Genomic DNA, 22,502 nt, shown 5'->3' with positions numbered 1-22,502 from the left:
CTCGACATGAAATCATTGCCCATTGTTTTAGTGCTCCTCCTTATTTTCTCTCTAAACGCCCTCACATACTGGAATGACACGGCGTTATTACCCACATCGTTGATGCAGTTTTCAGAATGGAAGTCATGGAAACGGCCTGGGTCGATTACGGTAAGTGTCATATTTGATTACCTTAACAGAATTGCATGTAGGTAATTTATTCTGACATACAATCAATTAAACACACCAAATACACATATACAGTCATATATCACATTAATATATATTGTATTTCTATATTAATGTGATCGCAAATGTTTAAGGAGGTCTGGAGTTCAGTGGTTGTTGTTTTTAACGACCAACAACAAGACAAAGGCATGTTAAGCACATAGTGATCACTTCCATGTGAGTTTTTATTATGTATGTGTCCATTTCACTGATATGTACATGTTTTACGTCATTCTAAAGATAATGCTGTTTGTATTTGTGCCATACATATGGGCAGTTCCGGAAAACAAAACAGTGAAATCACATTTGATATCCATATACTGGGTAACAAATATCTCTGTACAGTAAATCGATTGGTCCAAGTAAGCAGATTGAACGTTTGACACCATGGCTGTCAATCCCAAATTACATTGAGTTATTTTACAATATTTCCTCCGAGGAAGTGTTATGAGATATAGTAATTCGAAAAATCTTGCTAGTTTAAGGAATCTAACTCAACCCACAGATAGTAATCAACTACCAACGAATTCTCGAAACCATAGGCATATTTATTGCTCGATTTCTAATGGCATGTGGTATATTGAGATTCATGAACCGTGGTTACTCATGCAAATGGACAACACGTTCTAAACATGCACTCACAAAGTGCAGAACAACTGGAAATTCCATTCGTTTAATAAATCTGAACGCGTAGGGTAAATTATGGGATATATTTTTTTCCGGAGTTAAAGCACAACGATGCCATATATAGCAAGTCACATGTGAGGCACAATTAATGTTTCTTCATGGTTCTCATAAAATAGTCATCAGTTTAGATGTATGTGATTATTTAAATTACGTGTAATATAATAAATCTATGACTTCATTTTTCTTCAATTCATGCATGTTAATGTGTCTATTAGTGTCAATTGTGGCGCCGACAATTAACAAATGACAAAACAAAATAATCTGTGTAGATATATATGTACTCAACGTGTATCTTTACATTCATCATATTTCTTGAGTAATAAAGTACATACATATGTACATTGTTGTTTATATGTTATATATTTATTTACTTTAGCCAGTTAATATCAGTATGAAAAGCGAAACCCCACATCGAAAACAACAACAAGTAGCAGTTATTAGTAGTACCACATCTGCACCCCAGACATACATTGAGAGGACAACGAACCAGACTCTGCCAATCAAACAAACATTTTTGTTTCCACTCCAAAGGTATGGTTGTGGAGGACATAACACCCAATACAGTAATTTTCTAAATGCAATTATGATGGCATACCTGACAAACAGAACAATAGTTCTGGCACCTTTCTTCACACTTGGATCGTCAATGCGCCCAGCGCTGAGAGGTCGTCCGAAACTCTTCAACGCGGTATTCGATGGAACTCGTTTAGGTGAACTTCTTCCTGTGGCTTCGGTTGAACAATTCAAGGAGCGCTGTGACGGTAATATCACGGTGATTGCTTGGACCCAGGCAGGATACCAAGAGACATTGGTGAAAGTTAATCGTGCATATCACATCGCATTTCCGAAGGCAAATAATATTATATCTTTGGAGAATATACGTGATGTTATGCAACTTGAAAACATGATTGGACAAAATCCATGCTTAGTGTACTACAGACCCCATGAGTATCGATTTGAAGGATTTCCTGTGAATATGCATAGATTTCTTATAAGATCCGAGGTAATTCGCAACACTACAACTAATATAATACAGAACTTGTTCCAAGGAAAACCATATCTGGGTCTCCACTGGAGGAACAAGACAACGGAATACAAGTGAGTCACACCCGATAATGCAATCAAAATTTCTAAGATATGTTTAGATGGTATAGGTAACAATGCTATTTTAACAAAACACAAGATAAAAATGACAAAAGATTGATATCATGAGCTCCAAAAAATAATTATGTGACACTTCCGGAACCAAGCTTTTTAGAAAAAAAGGCTATGGAATATCCGCACCACCACCTTGTGCTAGATTGAAAAACACAGATAAGAATGATAACTTTAACTTGAAGTTGAGATTTATTTGGAGAAAAGACATATAATCAGATTTCACATAGATTACATGAGTTAATCAGATACGGAAACTCAGATGTCACAGAGATTACATGAGTTGATAAGATAGGGAAACACAAATATCAAAGAGCTTACATGAGTTGATCAGTTAGGGAACTCAGATGTCACAGAGATTACATGAGATGATCAGATAGGCACACTCAGATGTCACAGAGATTACATGAGATGATCAGTTAGGGAACTCAGATGTCACAGAGATTACATGAGTTGATCAGTTAGGGAACTCAGATGTCACAGAGATTACATGAGATGATCAGAGAGGGAACTCAGATGTCACAGAGATTACATGAGATGATCAGATAGGGAACTCAGATGTCACAGAGATTACATGAGATGATCAGATAGGGACACTCAGATGTCACAGAGATTACATGAGATGATCAGTTAGGGAACTCAGATGTCACAGAGATTACATGAGATGATCAGTTAGGGAACTCGGATGTCACAGAGATTACATGAGTTGATCAGTTAGGGAACTCAGATGTCACAGAGATTATATGAGATGATCAGACAGGGAACTCAGATGTCACAGAGATTACATACGTTGATCAGATAGGGTAACTCAGATGTCAAAGAGACTACATGAGTTGATCAGATAGGGAAACTCAGATGTCACAGAGATTACATGCGTTGATCAGATTGGGAACTCAGATGTCAAAGAGATTACATGAGATGATCAGGTAGGGAAACTCAGATGTCACAGAGATTACATAAGTTGATAAGATAGGGAACTCAGATGTCACAGAGATTACATGAGATGATCAGATAGGGAACTGAGATGTCAAAGAGATTACATGTGTTGACCAGATAGGGAACTCAGATGTCACAGAGATTACATGCGTTGATCAGATAGGGAACTCAGATGTCAAAGAGATTACATGAGATGATCAGATAGGGAAACTCAGATGTCACAGAGATTACATGAGTTGACCAGATAGGGAAACTCAGATGTCACAGAGATTACATGAGTTGATCAGATAGGGAAACTCAGATGTCAAAGAGATTACATGTGATGATCAGATAGGGAAACTCAGATGTCAAAGAGATTACATGAGTTGACCAGATAGGGAACTCAGATGTCACAGAGATTACATGAGATGATCCGATAGGGAAACTCAGATGTCACAGAGATTACATGAGATGATCAGATAGGGAAACTCAGATGTCACGGAGATTACATAAGTTGATCAGATAGGGAAACTCAGATGTCACAGATATTACATGAGATGATCCGATAGGGAAACTCAGATGTCACAGAGATTACATGAGATGATCAGATTGGGAAACTCAGATGTCACAGAGATTACATGAGATGATCAGATAGGGAACTCAGATGTCGCAGAGATTACATGCGTTGATCAGATAGCGAACTCAGATGTCAAAGAGACTACATGAGTTGATCAGATAGGGAAACTCAGATGTCACAGAGATTACATGCGTTGATCAGATTGGGAACTCAGATGTCAAAGAGATTACATGAGATGATCAGATAGGGAACTCAGATGTCACAGAGATTACATGCGTTGATCAGATAGGGAACTCAGATGTCAAAGAGATTACATGAGATGATCAGATAGGGAAACTCAGATGTCACAGAGATTACATAAGTTGATCAGATAGGGAACTCAGATGTCACAGAGATTACATGCGATGATCAGATAGGGAAACTCAGATGTCAAAGAGATTACATGAGTTGACCAGATAGGGAACTCAGATGTCAAAGAGATTACATAAGTTGATCAGATAAGGAACTCAGATGTCACAGAGATTACATGAGATGATCAGATAGGGAAACTCAGATGTCAAAGAGATTACATAAGTTGATCAGATAGGGAACTCAGATGTCACAGAGATTACATGAGTTGATAAGATAAGGAAACTCAGATGTCACAGAGATTACATGAGTTGACCAGATAGGGAACTCAGATGTCAAAGAGATTACATAAGTTGATCAGATAGGGAACTCAGATGTCACAGAGATTACATGAGATGATCAGATAGGGAGACTCAGATGTCAAAGAGATTACATGAGATGATCAGATAGGGAAACTCAGATGTCACAGAGATTACATGAGTTGATCAGATAGGGAAACTCAGATGTCAAAGAGATTACATGTGATGATCAGATAGGGAAACTCAGATGTCAAAGAGATTACATGAGTTGACCAGATAGGGAACTCAGATGTCACAGAGATTACATGAGATGATCCGATAGGGAAACTCAGATGTCACAGAGATTACATGAGATGATCAGATAGAGAAACTCAGATGTCACGGAGATTACATAAGTTGATCAGATAGGGAAACTTAGATGTCACAGATATTACATGAGATGATCCGATAGGGAAACTCAGATGTCACAGAGATTACATGAGTTGATAAGATAGGGAACTCAGATGTCACAGAGATTACATGAGATGATCAGATTGGGAAACTCAGATGTCACAGAGATTACATGAGATGATCAGATAGGGAAACTCAGATGTCACAGATATTACATGAGATGATCCGATAGGGAAACTCAGATGTCACAGAGATTACATGTGATGATCAGATAGGGAAACTCAGATGTCACAGAGATTACATGAGATGATCAGATAGGGAAACTCAGATGTCACAGAGATTACATGAGATGATCAGATAGGGAAACTCAGATGTCACAGAGATTACATGAGTTGACCAGATAGGGAAATTCAGATGTCAAAGAGATTACATAAGTTGATCAAATAGGGAACTCAGATGTCACAGAGATTACATGAGATGATCAGATAGGGAGACTCAGATGTTAAAGAGATTACATGAGATGATCAGATAGGGAAACTCAGATGTCACAGAGATTACATGAGTTGATCAGATAGGGAAACTCAGATGTCAAAGAGATTACATGTGATGATCAGATAGGGAAACTCAGATGTCAAAGAGATTACATGAGTTGACCAGATAGGGAACTCAGATGTCACAGAGATTACATGAGATGATCCGATAGGGAAACTCAGATGTCACAGAGATTACATGAGATGATCAGATAGGGAAACTCAGATGTCACAGAGATTACATAAGTTGATCAGAGAGGGAAACTCAGATGTCACAGAGATTACATGAGATGATCCGATAGGGAAACTCAGATGTCACAGAGATTACATGTGGTGATCAGATAGGGAAACTCAGATGTCACAGAGATTACATGAGTTGATCAGATTGGGAAACTCAGATGTCAAAGAGATTACATGAGATGATCAGATAGGGAAACTCAGATGTCACAGAGATTACATACGTTGATCAGATAGGGAAACTCAGATGTCACAGAGATTACATGAGATGATCCGATAGGGAAACTCAGATGTCACAGAGATTACATGAGATGATCAGATTGGGAAACTCAGATGTCACAGAGATTACATGAGATGATCAGATAAGGAAACTCAGATGTCACAGAGATTACATGAGTTGATCAGATAGGGAAACTCAGATGTCACAGAGATTACATGTGATGATCAGATAGGGAAACTCAGATGTCACAGAGATTACATGAGTTGATCAGATTGGGAAACTCAGATGTCAAAGAGATTACATGAGATGATCAGATAGGGAAACTCAGATGTCACAGAGATTACATAAGTTGATCATATAGAGAACTCAGATGTCACAGAGATTACATGACATGGTCAGATAGGGAACTCAGATGTCAAAGAGATTACATGAGTTGACCAGATAGGGAACTCAGATGTCACATAGATTACACGAGTTGATCAGATAGGGAACTCAGATGTCAAAGAGATTGCATGAGTTGATCAGATAGGCCACTCAGATGTCACAGAGATTACATGAGATGATCATATAGGGAACTCAGATGTCACAGAGATTACATGAGATGATCAGATAGGGAAACTCAGATGTCAAAGAGATTACATGAGTTGACCAGATAGGGAACTCAGATGTCAAAGAGATTACATAAGTTGATCAGATAGGGAACTCAGATGTCACAGAGATTACATGAGATGATCAGATAGGGAAAGTCAGATGTCAAAGAGATTACATAAGTTGATCAGATAGGGAACTCAGATGTCACAGAGATTACATGAGTTGATAAGATAAAGAAACTCAGATGTCACAGAGATTACATGAGTTGACCAGATAGGGAACTCAGATGTCAAAGAGATTACATAAGTTGATCAGATGGGGAACTCAGATGTCACAGAGATTACATGAGATGATCAGATAGGGAAACTCAGATGTCACAGAGATTACATGAGTTGACCAGATAGGGAAACTCAGATGTCACAGAGATTAAATGAGATGATCAGATAGGGAAACTCAGATGTCACAGAGATTATATGAGATGATCAGATAGGGAAACTCAGATGTCAAAGAGATTACATGAGTTGTCCAGATAGGGAACTCAGATGTCACAGAGATTACATGAGATGACCAGATAGGGACAATCAGATGTCACAGAGATTACATGTGATGATCAGATAGGGAAAGTCAGATATCAAAGAGATTACATGTGATGATCAGATAGGGAACTCAGATGTCACAGAGATTGCATGTGATGATCAGACAGGGAAACTCAGATGTCAAAGAGATTACATGAGATGATCAGATAGGAAAACTCAGATGTCACAGAGATTACATGAGTTGATCAGATAGGGAAATTCAGATGCCACAGAGATTACATGAGATGATCAGATAGGGAAACTCAGATGTCAAAGAGATTACATGAGTTGACCAGATAGGGACAATCAGATGTCACAGAGATTACATGTGATGATCAGATAGGGAAACTCAGATGTCAAAGAGATTACATGTGATGATCAGATAGGGAAACTCAGATGTCATAGAGATTACATGAGTTGATCAGATAGGGACACTCAGATGTCACAGAGATTACATGAGATGATCAGATAGGGAAACTCACATGTCACAGAGATTACATGTGATGATCAGATAGGGAAACTCAGATGTCACAGAGATTACATGTGATGATCAGATAGGGAAACTCAGATGTCACAGAGATTACATGAGTTGATCAGATAGGGAAACTCAGATGTCAAATAGATTACATGTGGTGATCAGATAGGGAAACTCAGATGTCAAAGAGATTACATGAGATGATCAGATAGGGAAACTCAGATGTCACAGAGATTGCATGAGTTGATCAGATAGGGAAACTCAGATGTCACAGAGATTACATGAGATGATCAGATAGGGAAACTCAGATGTCAAAGAGATTACATGAGTTGACCAGATAGGGAACTCAGATGTCACAGAGATTACATGAGATGACCAGATAGGGACAATCAGATGTCACAGAGATTACATGTGATGATCAGATAGGGAAACTCAGATATCAATGAGATTACATGTGATGATCAGATAGGGAACTCAGATGTCACAGAGATTACATGTGATGATCAGACAGGGAAACTCAGATGTCAAAGAGATTACATGAGATGATCAGATAGGGAAACTCAGATGTCACAGAGATTACATGCGTTGATCAGATAGGGAAACTCAGATGTCAAAGAGATTACATGTGATGATCAGATAGGGAAACTCAGATGTCACAGAGATTACATGTGATGATCAGATAGGGAAACTCAGATGTCAAAGAGATTACATGTGGTGATCCGATAGGGAAACTCAGATGTCACAGAGATTACATGTGATGATCAGATAGGGAAACTCAGATGTCACAGAGATTACATGTGATGATCAGATAGGGAAACTCAGATGTCACAGAGATTACATGAGATGATCAGATAGGGAAACTCAGATGTCACAGAGATTGCATGATTTGACCAGATAGGGAACTCAGATGTCAAAGAGATTACATGAGTTGATCAGATAGGGATCTCAGATGTCACAGAGATTACATGAGATGATCAGATAGGGAAACTCAGATGTCACGGAGATTACATGAGTTGACCAGATAGGGAAACTCAGATGTCACAGAGATTACATGTGATGATCAGATTGGGAAACTCAGATGTGACATAGATTACATGAGTTGACCAGATAGGGAACTCAGATGTCAAATAGATTACATGAGTTGATCAGATAGGGAACTCAGATGTCACAGAGATTACATGAGATGATCAGATAGGGAAACTCAGATGTCACAGAGATTACATGAGTTGACCAGATAGGGAACTCAGATGTCACAGAGATTACATGAGTTGATAAGATAAGGAAACTCAGATGTCACAGAGATTACATGAGTTGACCAGATAGGGAACTCAGATGTCAAAGAGATTACATGAGTTGATCAGATAGGGAACTCAGATGTCACAGAGATTACCTGAGATGATCAGATAGGGAAACTCAGATGTCACAGAGATTACATGAGTTGACCAGATAGGGAACTCAGATGTCACAGAAATTACATGAGTTGACCAGATAGGGACAATCAGATGTCACAGAGATTACATGAGTGCATTTATCTATGTATGTCAATTGATCCCCACGAGCAACTGTTTTGTGTTGAATATTTTCCCATAGCGCTTTATGTTACAGCTAGAATAAGTAACCATGGTGACAGTGAATATATGCAGTAACAGAATGATACATTATTCATTGAATGTCGCCCTCAGCGTTAAACATACTTGATACTGAGCGAACATCGGTGATGCAACTGTTATTTGATACTTTGTATGTTGTATCAATACTAGGTGCGCCTATAATTTACCGAACCACAGAGGCGAACGTAGCCTATTCTACAATAGTTCGTGCAAAGACAAAATCGATCAGATTGCGTTGATGGCAGATAAAGCTAGCGAAGACATAGAAGATATGATGAAGACGCTAAAAGTTGACCGAATATATGTGTCTTGTCCAAGTTGGTCGAGAGTAAGTAACATAGAGACAATAGCGAGGCTATTATGAATAACATTTAAAATAAGATCATGTGTTTAATTAGCGTAAATGTAATTGTAAAAAGCAAATACATAGCGTCTCTTCTTTGTTAATGATGTGTTTGGACACCCGGACCAGATTATACCACAGTCAGCTGGCGCACACGTGATAATAAAATAAATACGATATTTAAGATATGGGGGCCGCCATCTTGAATGACGCATACAACTAAATAAGAGACAAGTTGTGAAACGCGTTTTTCAGATTCCTACAAATCATGACAAAAATACCAATCTTTCACAAAAATACGGTCCGTTGGGGTTATATTAAGTCAACCGATAACAAAATTCGGCCTAATTCGTCGTTTTTGTGTGGAAAAATCCTTTGCATAGGAACACCTAATTACGCGAAGAACCTAGAACACTAAGCCGGGGTATTTGAAACCGAAATTGTCATCTAAGCGTTAGGCCGTCGCTGATTGGCTGCTGAGCTGGAATGCAAATTTTTAGTTTTAAATACCCCAGGAAAGTGTTCTAGGTTCTAATAAAATATGACATTTTACCCAAAAATACGAAACTCGTAATGTGAATATGTTGTTATTTGAATATTAAAATACTTCACGAGTTGTTACGGGTGTTATCACATTTACAGTTATTTTACAGATGTTTTTTTTTATTCCAGCAAATTATAAATCATTTAGCAAAAAGAATACCACGTGATCATATATTGACATCTGCTGATATACCAACCAAAAAGGAAGGTTATCAAATGGACCCATATGAGTTATCATTGGTTGAACAAGAAATATGCTTTCGTGAGTTTCAGGGATTCACATATGGGTTTCGTTTTTTTTTTTTTTTACAGTCTCTATGTATAGTATAACTCATATGATATGATATGAGATAATATTTTCTATTGAGCTATCTTGAATGTTATATGATTTGTAAACCATTCTATTTTCCTCCTTTTAAAAAAAATATTTTACAATATACATGTGTAGATAAATATATACATTCAAATGAATCTCGTAGCCCAGTGATGTCCATGTTATTGTATTATCGTGGTTTGCCTTATCTGTTCAATGCAAAAAACAGCCCGATTATACAATACACTTGTCACACGCAACGTAATATTACCGTAATTGGTATAGTACAGGTGTGATGGTTCAAATACCAAAACGGCAACAGTAACAAAAAGACTTCCCTGGCGGCGATGATAAAATACGAACACGGAGCCAACAGATGAGGTTTCAACTGGTACTGGTATTATTATACTCTGCAAACATCAAGTACAATAACGCGGTAAAACTCCACTACTCCAATAACTAGATACTTAAACTCCAATACAATTCAACGAGATCTCCGATCTGATCTCAGTGCTGAACAACTCCCCTATATATACCCACACTGTCTATAAATAGACCATTACATCAGCATACATAATGAGTCTGGAACTTACTACAAATTTCTAGAATGTTCCATTACCTTCTATTGCCTTATACAGTGTCCCATTACCTATTCAACCAACTTCTAAAAATTCCACCCAGACACAGTACGGTTCTAGAACATTCTCAGTCACACGGAAGTGGTAAACAAGTCGTATGCGACAACACTATGGACACGATGTCTCGAACGTAAGGATGATGACAGCCTTCCCAGCAAATGATGTGTTATAACGCAGTTTTTTTGTGAGATTACAACAGTGCCAAAAGTAACGTACGACGATGTATGTTGGCATTAATAAATGTAGTACAATAACTTGCAAGTATACATTCTACTCTGAATATTGATTTAAAATCGATCTTATTTTTTCAGGGTCCGATCATTTTATAGCTTCATGTAAATCGCACTGGTCGAAATTGTTGATGGCGGAAAGGAGTGCAGTGAACTTGAACTGGACTTGCACGAGTGACCTGCCAGGATTAAGTTCTCTTGGTATTGAAGATTATATAATAAAACTGACGAGAAAGAAAAAATAGTTGAAATATCTATTATGTTTACATTTGGATTACATTTACATCGAGTTTCGAATGGATATACATATTCGAATGTAAGCCAGTTAAAGAGTAAGAAGTGAATGTGCCGTGACGTTTCATAATTTTGCTGATGCATGAAAACGCTAATTCTTACTGTCGTGCAATTATGCTTTGCCAAATGTTCCTTTGACAATCATTTTATAGGTCCACATGAACTTTAGATTAGGCAAATATACCTCGATATCACGTATAATAGTAAGTATAAATCTGGTTAATATAAACATTCAGTACAAAATATATAAAGCGTGGTTTCCAATACACATGGCAAAACATGTGCATTCAATCATATCAAATATTAAGTGTTTGTGCGTTTTTAATATTTACAAACAATCTTATTCCAAAGACTATATATAGGGCTTAGTTACCAATCCACTGTAACACGCTTGCGAAATTCAATCGCATCAAATAATCATAGTCATCCACAATTTAAAAATATTTAATGTTATAATTTGTCTCCATTTTATATTACCTCGTATTTCTTTTTTTATATTTTGTAGTTTAGTGAATTATATCTTTTTATTCGGTCCTCGTAGATAATTCCTGCTACTTAAGGGGAAATAAATAAATATCAAAAACAAACAAAATGAACTAAACTAATAAAGCGTTTTGCCCAGTAGTTTCTCTGTGGGTACGTCACCAATAGAAGAGTTGGTAGTTTTGCAGCACAATCGATATCGAAACATTCCACGTTAGTCTTCATGTAAAATTAATAGTTACAAAGCATGCAGACCAAGTCCTTCCCATCGACGCTCTTACCTCGTTGTTGTTGGTTTGTTGTTAGTCGCGAGTCATGGATCTACGGATAGTGATAAACAGCTAATTCGTAAGGTCTAGGGGCGACTTTGCTTCTTCAAAAAAGGTGGTAGAAATGCGAAATGAACGAGATGCATATTTTGGCAATATTGTTTATTAATACCACGTTTTGGTGACAACATTGGATTATGATTTATCGTAAATTCAATATGTTACTTTTGCAAGACATGTATTTTATTCGTTTGTTGACATACGAATGTAAAAATAAATCATTGTTTTATTTTGCTGACTATAATCATCAGTTTTCATAAAGCGAATATATGTACTTAGAATAGCATTGGTAGGCCATAATGAACCATAAACAAATTAAATATTAAATATTAAAAACAACATATTCTACTTTATATTGTATGTGTAAAATTGCTGTATTCAATTTGAATAGATTATCTTATGTCTCACTGTCGTTTAATTGAACGGTATTTTTTCTTTCTCATTCAAAAATGTATAATATTGTGTTCTGTCATAACGATCTAATAAACTAAATGACGTATTGATTCGATGTTGTTTTTAATTTTATTTTGCAGAGTGGTTTTTATTTTTTCACACAGTGGTTCAATTTTGCCAGTATCTCTCTTTGACACTATTCTGCATGTGCGCCCTCACGAGGCGATAACAAGTGTTTCTCTTTGGTGCCAAAGTTTTGAGAATGTCGAATAATCTTCGATTCGGTGGCGTTCATATGAATTTAAAACTTCTAGGGTCGGCTGTTGTGTTGCTCTACAATTTCGAATTTTACGAAGATGACAGAATCGCCATTTTTGATTATTCGATTCGTTGAAATTTAGAAAAGTTATATCCTTTATATTGGCGGAAAATTAATATTTGCATACTATATGTTGTTTTACGAGTATGCACAATGATATATCTGTAACGACAAATAACGACAAGTAAATAGTTTTGTTCCTGTATGAACAGCATTAAAACATTAAAGCGCGGTAGTCGTCGCGCTGCGCAAGTGCGACATTTGTGTTGATAAACATTGATATTCCCACAATCCAATGCGCTCATCGAATGGAAATCACAAGTATGAGGTTTGACCTGGGCGCGACTTGCACTGATTACTGACGGTGACTCCTTCGATACCTTCCAATAACAGGAAAATTACTTAATTAAAGCTTGGAAACGTCTCAGTTCGTACTCGTTGATCTGCGCAACAGTCAAAGTCGCCATCTTTGTTTAGATGAGACCCATATATCTCGCACATGCGCAGCGCGACGACTACCGCGCTTTAATGCCTATTTCTCAGAGCTATACGAAAACACGAATTCACAAGCACTGTAATGTGGTGATACGACAGTGTGTAAGCGGAGAGAAATAATATGATTTTATAGGTGAATTTAAATATAACGAAGGAGTAAATTAGAAAATGGAAATGTAATTTATTTTGAATTAATTCTCGAAACAATATTTGGGTGTGAATAGTCATTGTGAAAGAATACAGGTATGCCAATGCTCAATCTGTGAAACAGAATAAAAACTTCCAGAAGTCACTTACTTTCATATTCAAGATACAAAGCGTGGATACGAATTGTTTTACGACTACAGTGCGCCCTCTATATGCCTCCTCTTTTTCAAAAAACAATGATAAGCTAAAACTAAAACATAAAATTGGACTGAAACAGAGCAACTTTGCTAGCTTCGAGATAAAAGCGATGGATAAAGTTGAAGTCAAAATAAAACGGCAGCTTAGATGAAATGTTTATAAAGATGTAATATGTACATATCTTTTCTAATACTGTTATTCGAAACCATACCGCAGTAGACCAAATCCAATTAAGATTCAACACAATTACGCATGTGCAGTTGTCATTGTACGTGTCAACTTAACCACTATACTTGCAGCGTATAATTTAATTGTGTCAATGAATGAATACAGTTTATCATAATTAATTGTCTAATGAAAGTATTTACCAATATACAGTATACAAAATACATGTTATTTATTTATTTATTTATTTAGAAACAAACGTGGAAACACATGATGTATAAGTTGTTGGAGAATATAGATAAAGCGTGTACTGAATATGATTAAATGGCAAATTTTAAATTTGTAAGGCAAACAACATCGGATTAGCGCTTTCCACTCTATTAACATTTACTACATATAACTAAAATCGCCACAGAATTAACATATTCTGACCTCATACAATGCAACGCATATATGAATATTCAATTATTAGACTGTGGTAGTTGCCAATCAATCATAACAAAACAAAATACAGCACGTGATACTCCTTAGGCAATTAGTGATGAGTCACTGTAACTCCAAATAATTTCATGGTATGAATCCACTTAGTACTCCATCTAATAAACCCGAAAACCAATTGTCATCCGTTGAGTCAGTAATTCATCATCTGTTCTTTGTTCATAGTCCTAGACGGCCCTCCCTAATAAACAAGAAAATACAAAATAGTGTACGTAGTGTAATTGAAATAAAATACAATGGTAATAAATTGTATATCTGATCTCTAGTCAAAAATTAATTTAAAATCTCGAAAAAACCTTAGCAAGGCCAATCACGTGATAAACAAAGTAAGCTGTATGCGTAGAATATGAACTAATTTCAAGTGATCGACAAAGTAGTGTAAGAAGTGTACTTGAAATAATATGAGCAAATCTTGAGGAAAGCTAAACATAATGTAATGTAATTATGTAACATAATGTAATATTATTATTGAATAAATCTAGTGACCTCATAATATCTTACCTTTTCCTGAGTACTCCGGTGGAAGCTGGGGAGAAAAATCATTTTCCCCCTCACATGTGTGTGGGGAAGAAGGTGATACAGTGTCATGGCTGAACTCTGACTGGAATGAATCCAGTTGCGCTAGCGAAGGGGGAAGAGGAAGTTCGGCTGTAAACAATCATTGAAATCATAAGAATCTACAAAATCCAACAAAGATAATGCTGGTGTAACCCACGTCATAACTTAACTGTCGTTTTCAACATGGTGAGACAAGATTTGAATGATCGCACTAGTATATTTCAAGATTTCTTATTTTAGCATGCCAAGTTTCACAGTTCGTTTTGGTTCGTTCTAAATGTAAGAAACTATAATTTCATATCGTATTATCATGTCCGGATGTAACTAAATTTTATATCTGATCTCTAGCAAAAAGTGAATGTCAAACCACGGAAAACCTTAGCAAGGTCAATCACGTGATAAGTACTAAGTTGTATTTGTAGAATATGAACTAATTTCAAGCGATCGACAAACTCGCAATTCTTAATAACTCTATGATAGAATTATTAACTCCTCGATCAATAAATTTATACTTACGTTCTAAAAATGGAGTCGTTCCATGTCTTGTAGAGATTAGACCCGGCATTGCTGTGGGCAAGTTCGGGATATGCTTGTACAATGATCCTTCTTCTATATCATTTCCAACAATGTCACCCGACTCTATTGCATTCACCGAGATAACCGCTTGTTGTGAATATACTAATTCTCTTTGCTTATTCGAGTCAATCATACTGGTAATATAGCTTCCTTCAGGTCCTGGATCTGACTGTCCCTGTGTTCGTGAGGGTTGGGATGAATTGATATTCATCATTGGTTGCTTAGACGGAGACATGTTTTTTACATCAGTGGTAGCGAATATCGATATAGCTTGCTCTGGAAGTGGGAATGGTGGTTTTGGTAGTGGCATGTCAAAATCGCTATAGTGCATCTCATCACGATACTCATCATCACCCGTTAGCAGCGCTGTTAAATCAGTTGGCGATGGCGGAGGTGGAAATGGTATATTTGAATCATAAGAATCAACATGACGGTTTGGCAAACTCGGTGGCTCCAGGTTTGGGTGTGATGGATTGGTGGGTGCATGCGGCGTTGCGTTGTCTTTCAAGTTAACCGTAACTGTACTCGAGTTGGTGTCACACGATATTTTTAAGGCATGACCAATATTATCCAGTCTAGAAAAGTTAATTGGTTGCCTTACATGTTCTAAAGGTTTTTCTAGTTCATATGGGGGAATTGCTCCATCTGGTTCTGTGCACATGACAATGCCACTATCAGTTGCCATTGCACTAATCACCTCTCTCGCTAACTTCTCTTTATGTATGTCGACAACCTGCAATCAACAATTGTTAATTGTTCACAAAGATGACACGGAGTTTATAAAAGTCACGTATAATGACATTTTTGAACGTTACTTAACATTTGTACAGTACAGCACAAGTACAAATATGGGAGGAAGCCGCAAAAAGAAGACAGTACACACTTTAAGGTATCCTCGTAATAACCTTATCCTTATCGCATTTTGGATTCAAACGCCCACAAACGTTATGAATTCAATTTGACAGAGTGGTCCCAACTAGTGGAATTTGTTCGCCACGAACTTCCGTTTTAGGAAACACTTCTGCCTACTTTGAAATAACGCATCATGGTTCCATACGCACTCATAATGTAATTCAATAATAATTTCAAGATGTCGCATCCACTTTATATCTGATGTTATTGTATTTTCTCGAGCAGAAATGTCAATTTATTCGGGTCTAATTGTCCTGTGTATTTTGTTATATGCGCGGGCAATAAATACAACGAAACCCATCAATGGTCATCAACTCACCTGAGCCAAGTAGTTGCCGTCAGATTCCAATTGTGACACTTGTGTTGCTTGTAAATCCAGCATTTGTATCATATTTGTGGCTAACGCATTGATTTGGCGAGCGACGCTTGTTAAGGATTTTGTAGCGTATGTCTTAGTTACCTTCAAGGCAGCCTCCTTGTCCTTCGACTGAAATAAATAACACAGTTAGTTCACAGCATTTGTGTAGCAGACACTTGAATTCTGTCCCCTGACATTACGATTAAATATATATCTATTATTATTGGTGTAAAAACATTATGGACGGTATAATTAAGAGTTTGGTTGAAAAATTCAAGTTTCAATAACTCATGTAATGCATAGAGAATACTTGTTGCTGGATGTTTCGCCACATATTAAACCATCGACACATCCCATACTACAATCAATTACGGTGAAACATTTTCTAAAGCTAATACGTGGAAATATCTCGAAACGTTGCTTCGCATAATTAAATTGGCGCTAGGACACGCGTTAAATTTGTGTCACCTTTCACAAACTGAAACCTACTAAATTGCATTTTTACAAAATATAACCATTTACAATGAATTATATTAATAACAATATCTCAAATGAACGTGAATACAATGTATTTCGGGGTATTTATGATAAAAATGTTTATAGATGACGAAATTTACCAAACTGATATTGAGAAGCGCTCACCGAGAAGGAGGACAAAATACAACAAGGGAACAGAAAATACAACAAAACAAAGCAATAGCATTATTACGTTTTGTAGAATATCCAGCAAAATGTTTGGGAAAGGCAGTAATATTCATAAAGACTGTTTAAAAAAGATATACACAATATACGCAACTCGCACTCTTATAAGTGTCTTTTGTTCAAAATAGAATCGATAATCATTTTGTTCATTTAAGTTTATAAAAAAAACGTCGGATTTGTTTAGCTATGTTCTAATGGTAATGCAGTAGCGTTCGTTGTGTATTGTTATAGATTGTTCGACAACAAACTGAGTAGTAAATGTGACCATTTTTCATTGATTGAAGGAAAAACTTGAATTTGGTTTACAAGTACTTTTATGGTGCTCTTAATTTAGTTCGCAGCATTTTTTTTCAAATTGTGGAAGTTAGATGATTGATAAAAGTAAACCAGGAAGTTACTGTGTGAACATTGCACTACATCCAACGTGTTATTAGGAGGAATTAAGCTACGTACCTCAAGGTAGTTTTGTTCACAGTAATCGGCAACTCTTTCTAAATTTGTGTTATTGTCTCGCAAAGCTTGGCGCCAAACAGGAATTTCACTGTCGAAGAGATTATCCAGCGTTGACATGTTCGTTGAGTGTCGTAAGCAAACGTTACTTAATAAACCACGGGTTTCAGAGAAGGAATAGTTCAGAACTATAATGCGATCACGTGACAAATAATGCACGCTAATATGAGGGCGAATACATTCAGGGATGTCGGTGTCACGTGGCATGTCTGTCCGACTACGTCATCAACATATGTTTGTCATCCTCGTTCAATGGCCGAATAAACACAGCCCACACGAACTATCAATTGCATTTTTTTTTTCAATTTTCAACTTGGGAAATTTTGTACGAAATTTTTATTGAACTATTCACTGAAACTTTCAGGAAACGTTTTCTATAATTGCAAAGTACGAACGTCCAAATACAAACATTCCCATACTGATTGATTGGTTTCATTGATGTAACCTCTAGCCAATGACCAATCACAGAACGTAGTAGATACCGGGAAGCATTCGATGGGTAAATGAGATATGTTATCACCGCTATATATTCAAAACGCACGTAATACACGTTTTACAAATCAGTGAGAGTGTGCATTTTGTACTTATCCTACATCACTTCAAATTTGGATCTCCATTGCCTTGGTAATATGGTTTATGTGTTTAAACGTCTGAAGGTGGAGAAAACAAATAATCTTGTCTTTAAAATAGCTTTGTTAAAAAATAAATATAATTTTTAAAATTGTTTGTAGAACAATCGAAGCGATGTTTACTATCAGATGTCCTGCCGTATTTAATAGATTTACAAAACATGTGAAATTACACTTGTTGGTTTTGTGTATTTATTTATTGTGTAAATTTCACTTAGTTTGAATCTTTACAATTGTATTGTTGAACTAAATTGGATTTAACTATTCTATAAATAGATGCAAAAGTGTTATACTCGGACCTAACGAATATCTGTTGTACAATATTTCCAGGACGAGATCGATGATTTTAACATACATCTGAGCATTTATATAATGTCATACTGGTCATTGGGTCCTTGATTAAACGGCCAATCAATTTCCTAGTGAATATTCAAGTGCGAGTACTCGCGATACTTCCATTAGTTTCATTTAAAAACAATGTGTATAAAGTTTCACAAGCTAGTAAGAGTCTTTCGTAAAAGTTGCTGTATATTAAATAATATATCAATTTGCAAATGTATTCTATGTGCAGTTATGCAAACAAAACACCATAATGCCACGACAACGGCCAAACGCGTTATTTAATTTTTACGTTTTTTTGGTAAAACTTAATTATACTTAATGATGATCCAGAATACAATAAATAATGACATTTTATCTGCCCTATATGTATATGCTTTGACTCAACTGTGAAATGTACACATTCAGTGGCTATCAACTCTTCGAGGTGACTCATTTTGATTTAAAATAAACGGTGTTATCATATAAATTGATTTCCGAGTTTCATGCTCAGAGCCAAATTAGAGGGAAGATTTGACACCTATTCATCATGGTTAAATTCATTAGATCTGCAAATATATCACATAATATGCATAACGATTGATCATTATTATTATTTGATTTTATTATTAGAATCAATTAGATGGGAATAATCTGGCATTGATCGATCAGCAGGTGATTGTTGAGACATTAAATAATCTCCACATAATTTCGTGGTATGAACCCACTGACACCATCTAGGAAACCTGATAACCAATTTGCATCGGTAGTATCGATTACAGAGATAATATCTCCCTCTTTAAAAGACAACTCGTCGTCTTCTCTTTTTTCATAATCGTAGGTAGCCTTTACTGCAACCAAGAATATCAAATTATGTTGTGAAACCGATAAAGCAATGCCTAATCGAATGCACTGAGAATCCCCCCAAAATAGTTCAGTAATTGATAAACCATATCATCTTACCTTTTTCCATATGAATTGATGACAGCCGCGGGAACCAATTGGTATCTACAGGAGGAGCAGGCAAGGGTGCCGCATCATATTCCCCTGGCTGGGATGAATAACGTTGCTGCGGCGAAGGTGGAAGAGGCAGTTCCACTGTAAACCAAAATATGATTTATTTATTCGCGATATGTTTGTCATCATAAACGTTGGTATTACAATGTAACAGTATACCTGAGGTTGTTTCGACTTAAGACCCTAACAAACGTCGCGTGTGAAATGTAATAATTAGATGATATTTAATTGATCAAATTTCAGATTGAGATGTTACAATGGCAATATATAGCAAAGTTATACTCACCTTCTGCCAATGAAGAAGTGCTTTGTCTTACAGAGAAGAGGTCGGGCATTGGCGGGGGTAAAGTTTCTAAGTCTGAGAGCGTATACTCTGATGACGGTTCTTTTATCTCTGCTCCAGAAATTCTCCGTGTGTCTGAAATGACCGCCTTTGGAGGCACTGCTCGGTGGGAAGATCGTTGTTCTTTTCGTTTTGATAAATCAGCCATACTTGGGGCATACTGACTCTCTTCTGTTCCCGAATCTGACAATCGTTGTGATTGTGGTGTTGATGGTGAAGGTATGGGTTGTTGTGGTTGTGACTGCCCTGGTAGTGGTGGTGGTGGGGGAGGCGGGGGAGGCGGTATTGGTGCATTGGAAGGGTTGCTTCCCACCACACCAGGAGAAGATGCATGGGTCGTTGATATTGTTGTGGGTGTTGGTGGTGGCGGCGGTGGCGGTGGCGGCGGTATATCAACAGAAGGAAAACCACTGTTCCTAGTTGACGTCAGTGGTTTTGGCGCTGGGCGTGATTCTTTGTCGGATGCACCAGTAGTTGAGCTTTCTTTCACGTTGTCGGTAACTGTGTTGCTCGTGGTCTCACATGATACTTTCACACCATGACCAATATCGTCTAGTCGCGATTGGTCAATTGGTTTCCGAGAATATTTAATAGATGCTTCTCGAACAGATGGGAAAACAATTCTCTGTGTACGTGTGATACTACTCTTCGTTGCCATGGTTTTAATTGCTCGATTTGCTACCTCTTCTTTATGTATATTGACAGCCTGTAAGAATTGAATACGATTTGTCATGGAAAATGATCGACAAAACTCCATGTACTTTACGGGCTCAATCATTTTCAAAGAGAATATCTATAATTTTTTTTCAAAATTAGTTTAACATAATTTGGCAAATATTGAAGTATACTATTGTGTTTTAGCGAATAAGTTATTTTGGAGAACTAAATTTTGGTTAAATTTTAATAAAAAGGTGATATTTTTTTCGCTGCCTGAAACATTCATATCGAAGCGATACTAAGATTGTTTCCAAAAAGTCGTCAACAATCATAATATCGAAGAATTTAACAACCGAGTAAAACTGAGATAATTTAATCTTCAAGTTGTGAACTCGACAATGCCCACTTAGTCACACTGTGTCTTTTTGACGCCACCTGTAACTTGAAATGACTGCAGGGTTTACCTCCCACAGCTTATCCTGCTACCACTCACATGAGCTAAGATGTTACCGTCAGATTCAAGATGTGCCATTTGTGTTGCTTGTAAATCCAGCATTTGTAACATATTGGTTGCTAACGTATTGATTTGGTACGCTACACTGGCTAAGGACTGGGTTGTGTAACTTTTGGTTTCTTCCAAGGCAGCCATCTTGTCATTTGACTGAAATAAAGCACACATATGTAAAACAAATATTTTATGGATGTATGTCTTAAATTAATACACTGTAGATATGTGTGAAAGTAATATAATATGCGTTAAACACAATACCGTATGGATGTATGTGAAACAATTATTGTATGAATGTATGTAAAACCAATACCGTATGAATGTGTGCAAAACAAATACCGTATAGATGTGTGTGAAGCAAATACCGTATGGATGTGTGTACCCCAATACCGGATGGATGTGTGTAAGCCAATACCGTATGGATGTGTGTAAAACAAATACTCTATGGATGTGTGTAAAACAAATACCGTGTGGATGTATGTAAAACAAATACCGTATGGATGTGTGTAAAACAAATACCGTATGGATGTGTGTAAAACAAATACCGTATGGATGTGTGTAAAACAAATACCGTGTTGATGTGTGTAAACCAATACCGTATGGATGTGTGTGAAACCAATACCGTATGGATGTGTGTAAAACAAATACCGTATTGATGTGTAAAACCAACATCGTATGGATGTGTGTAAACAAATACCGTATGGATGTGTGTACAAAAATACCGTATGGATGTGTGTAAAACCAATACCGTATGGATGTGTGTAAAAATACACCGTATGGATGTGTGTGAAACCAATACCGTATGGATGTGTGTAAACAAATACCGTATAGATGTGTGTAAAACAAATACCGTATGGATGTGTATGAAACCAATACCGTATGGATATGTGTAAACAAATACCGTATGAATATGTGTAAAACAAATACCGTATGATTGTGTGTGAAACCAATACCGTATGGATGTGTGTAAAAATACACCGTATGGATGTGTGTGAAACCAATACCGTATGGGTGTGTGTAAACAAATACCGTATGGATGTGTGTAAAACCAATACCGTATGGATGTGTGTAAAAATACACCGTATGGATGTGTGTAAAAATACACCGTATGGATGTATGTAAAACAAATACCGCATGGATGTGTGTAAAAAAATACTGTATGGATGTTTATGAAAAGAATATTGTATTGTATAGATGTGTGTAAAGCAAT

At 36.7% G+C, this 22,502-nt stretch overlaps 3 protein-coding genes across 5 annotated transcripts in view; 1 reads left to right on the top strand and 2 right to left on the bottom strand.

The window, feature by feature from the left end:
- Nucleotides 1-12,492, top strand: LOC146729840 (uncharacterized). Its single transcript, XM_085494821.1, has 5 exons — nt 1-150; nt 1,271-1,992; nt 8,967-9,144; nt 9,832-9,964; nt 10,965-12,492. The coding sequence occupies exons 1-5, from the start codon at nt 7-9 to the stop codon at nt 11,126-11,128; spliced, it is 1,341 nt and encodes a 446-aa protein (XP_085350947.1). The 5' UTR covers nt 1-6; the 3' UTR covers nt 11,129-12,492.
- Nucleotides 12,493-13,928: 1,436 nt separating this feature from the next.
- Nucleotides 13,929-19,247, bottom strand: LOC146729839 (uncharacterized). The gene is made up of 4 exons (XM_085495332.1): nt 16,570-19,247; nt 15,279-16,071; nt 14,706-14,852; nt 13,929-14,385 (listed from the first exon to the last, which is right to left on the bottom strand). Exons 1-4 carry the CDS (start codon nt 16,639-16,641, stop codon nt 14,372-14,374), a joined length of 1,026 nt encoding a protein of 341 aa, XP_085351458.1. The 5' UTR covers nt 16,642-19,247; the 3' UTR covers nt 13,929-14,371.
- A 124-nt stretch (nt 19,248-19,371) lies between these two features.
- The window catches only part of LOC100368390 (abl interactor 2-like), a 14,310-nt gene continuing 11,179 nt past the window's right edge, over nt 19,372-22,502 (bottom strand). For all 3 annotated transcript variants that reach the window (XM_085495331.1, XM_085495330.1, XM_002740634.4), the window contains 4 exons: nt 21,278-21,445; nt 20,071-20,833; nt 19,731-19,865; nt 19,372-19,618 (listed from right to left, as the gene is read on the bottom strand). In XM_085495331.1, the coding sequence (XP_085351457.1) occupies nt 19,458-19,618; nt 19,731-19,865; nt 20,071-20,833; nt 21,278-21,433 (1,215 nt within the window). In that variant the 5' untranslated portion in view covers nt 21,434-21,445 and the 3' untranslated portion in view covers nt 19,372-19,457. The remainder of the gene's footprint in view (nt 19,619-19,730; nt 19,866-20,070; nt 20,834-21,277; nt 21,446-22,502) is intronic.

Source organism: Saccoglossus kowalevskii, chromosome 21 (genome assembly GCF_978046115.1).
Source record: "Saccoglossus kowalevskii chromosome 21, keSacKowa6.1, whole genome shotgun sequence".
Classification (NCBI taxonomy): domain Eukaryota; kingdom Metazoa; phylum Hemichordata; class Enteropneusta; family Harrimaniidae; genus Saccoglossus; species Saccoglossus kowalevskii.
This window is presented reverse-complemented; position numbering and strand designations above follow the sequence as displayed.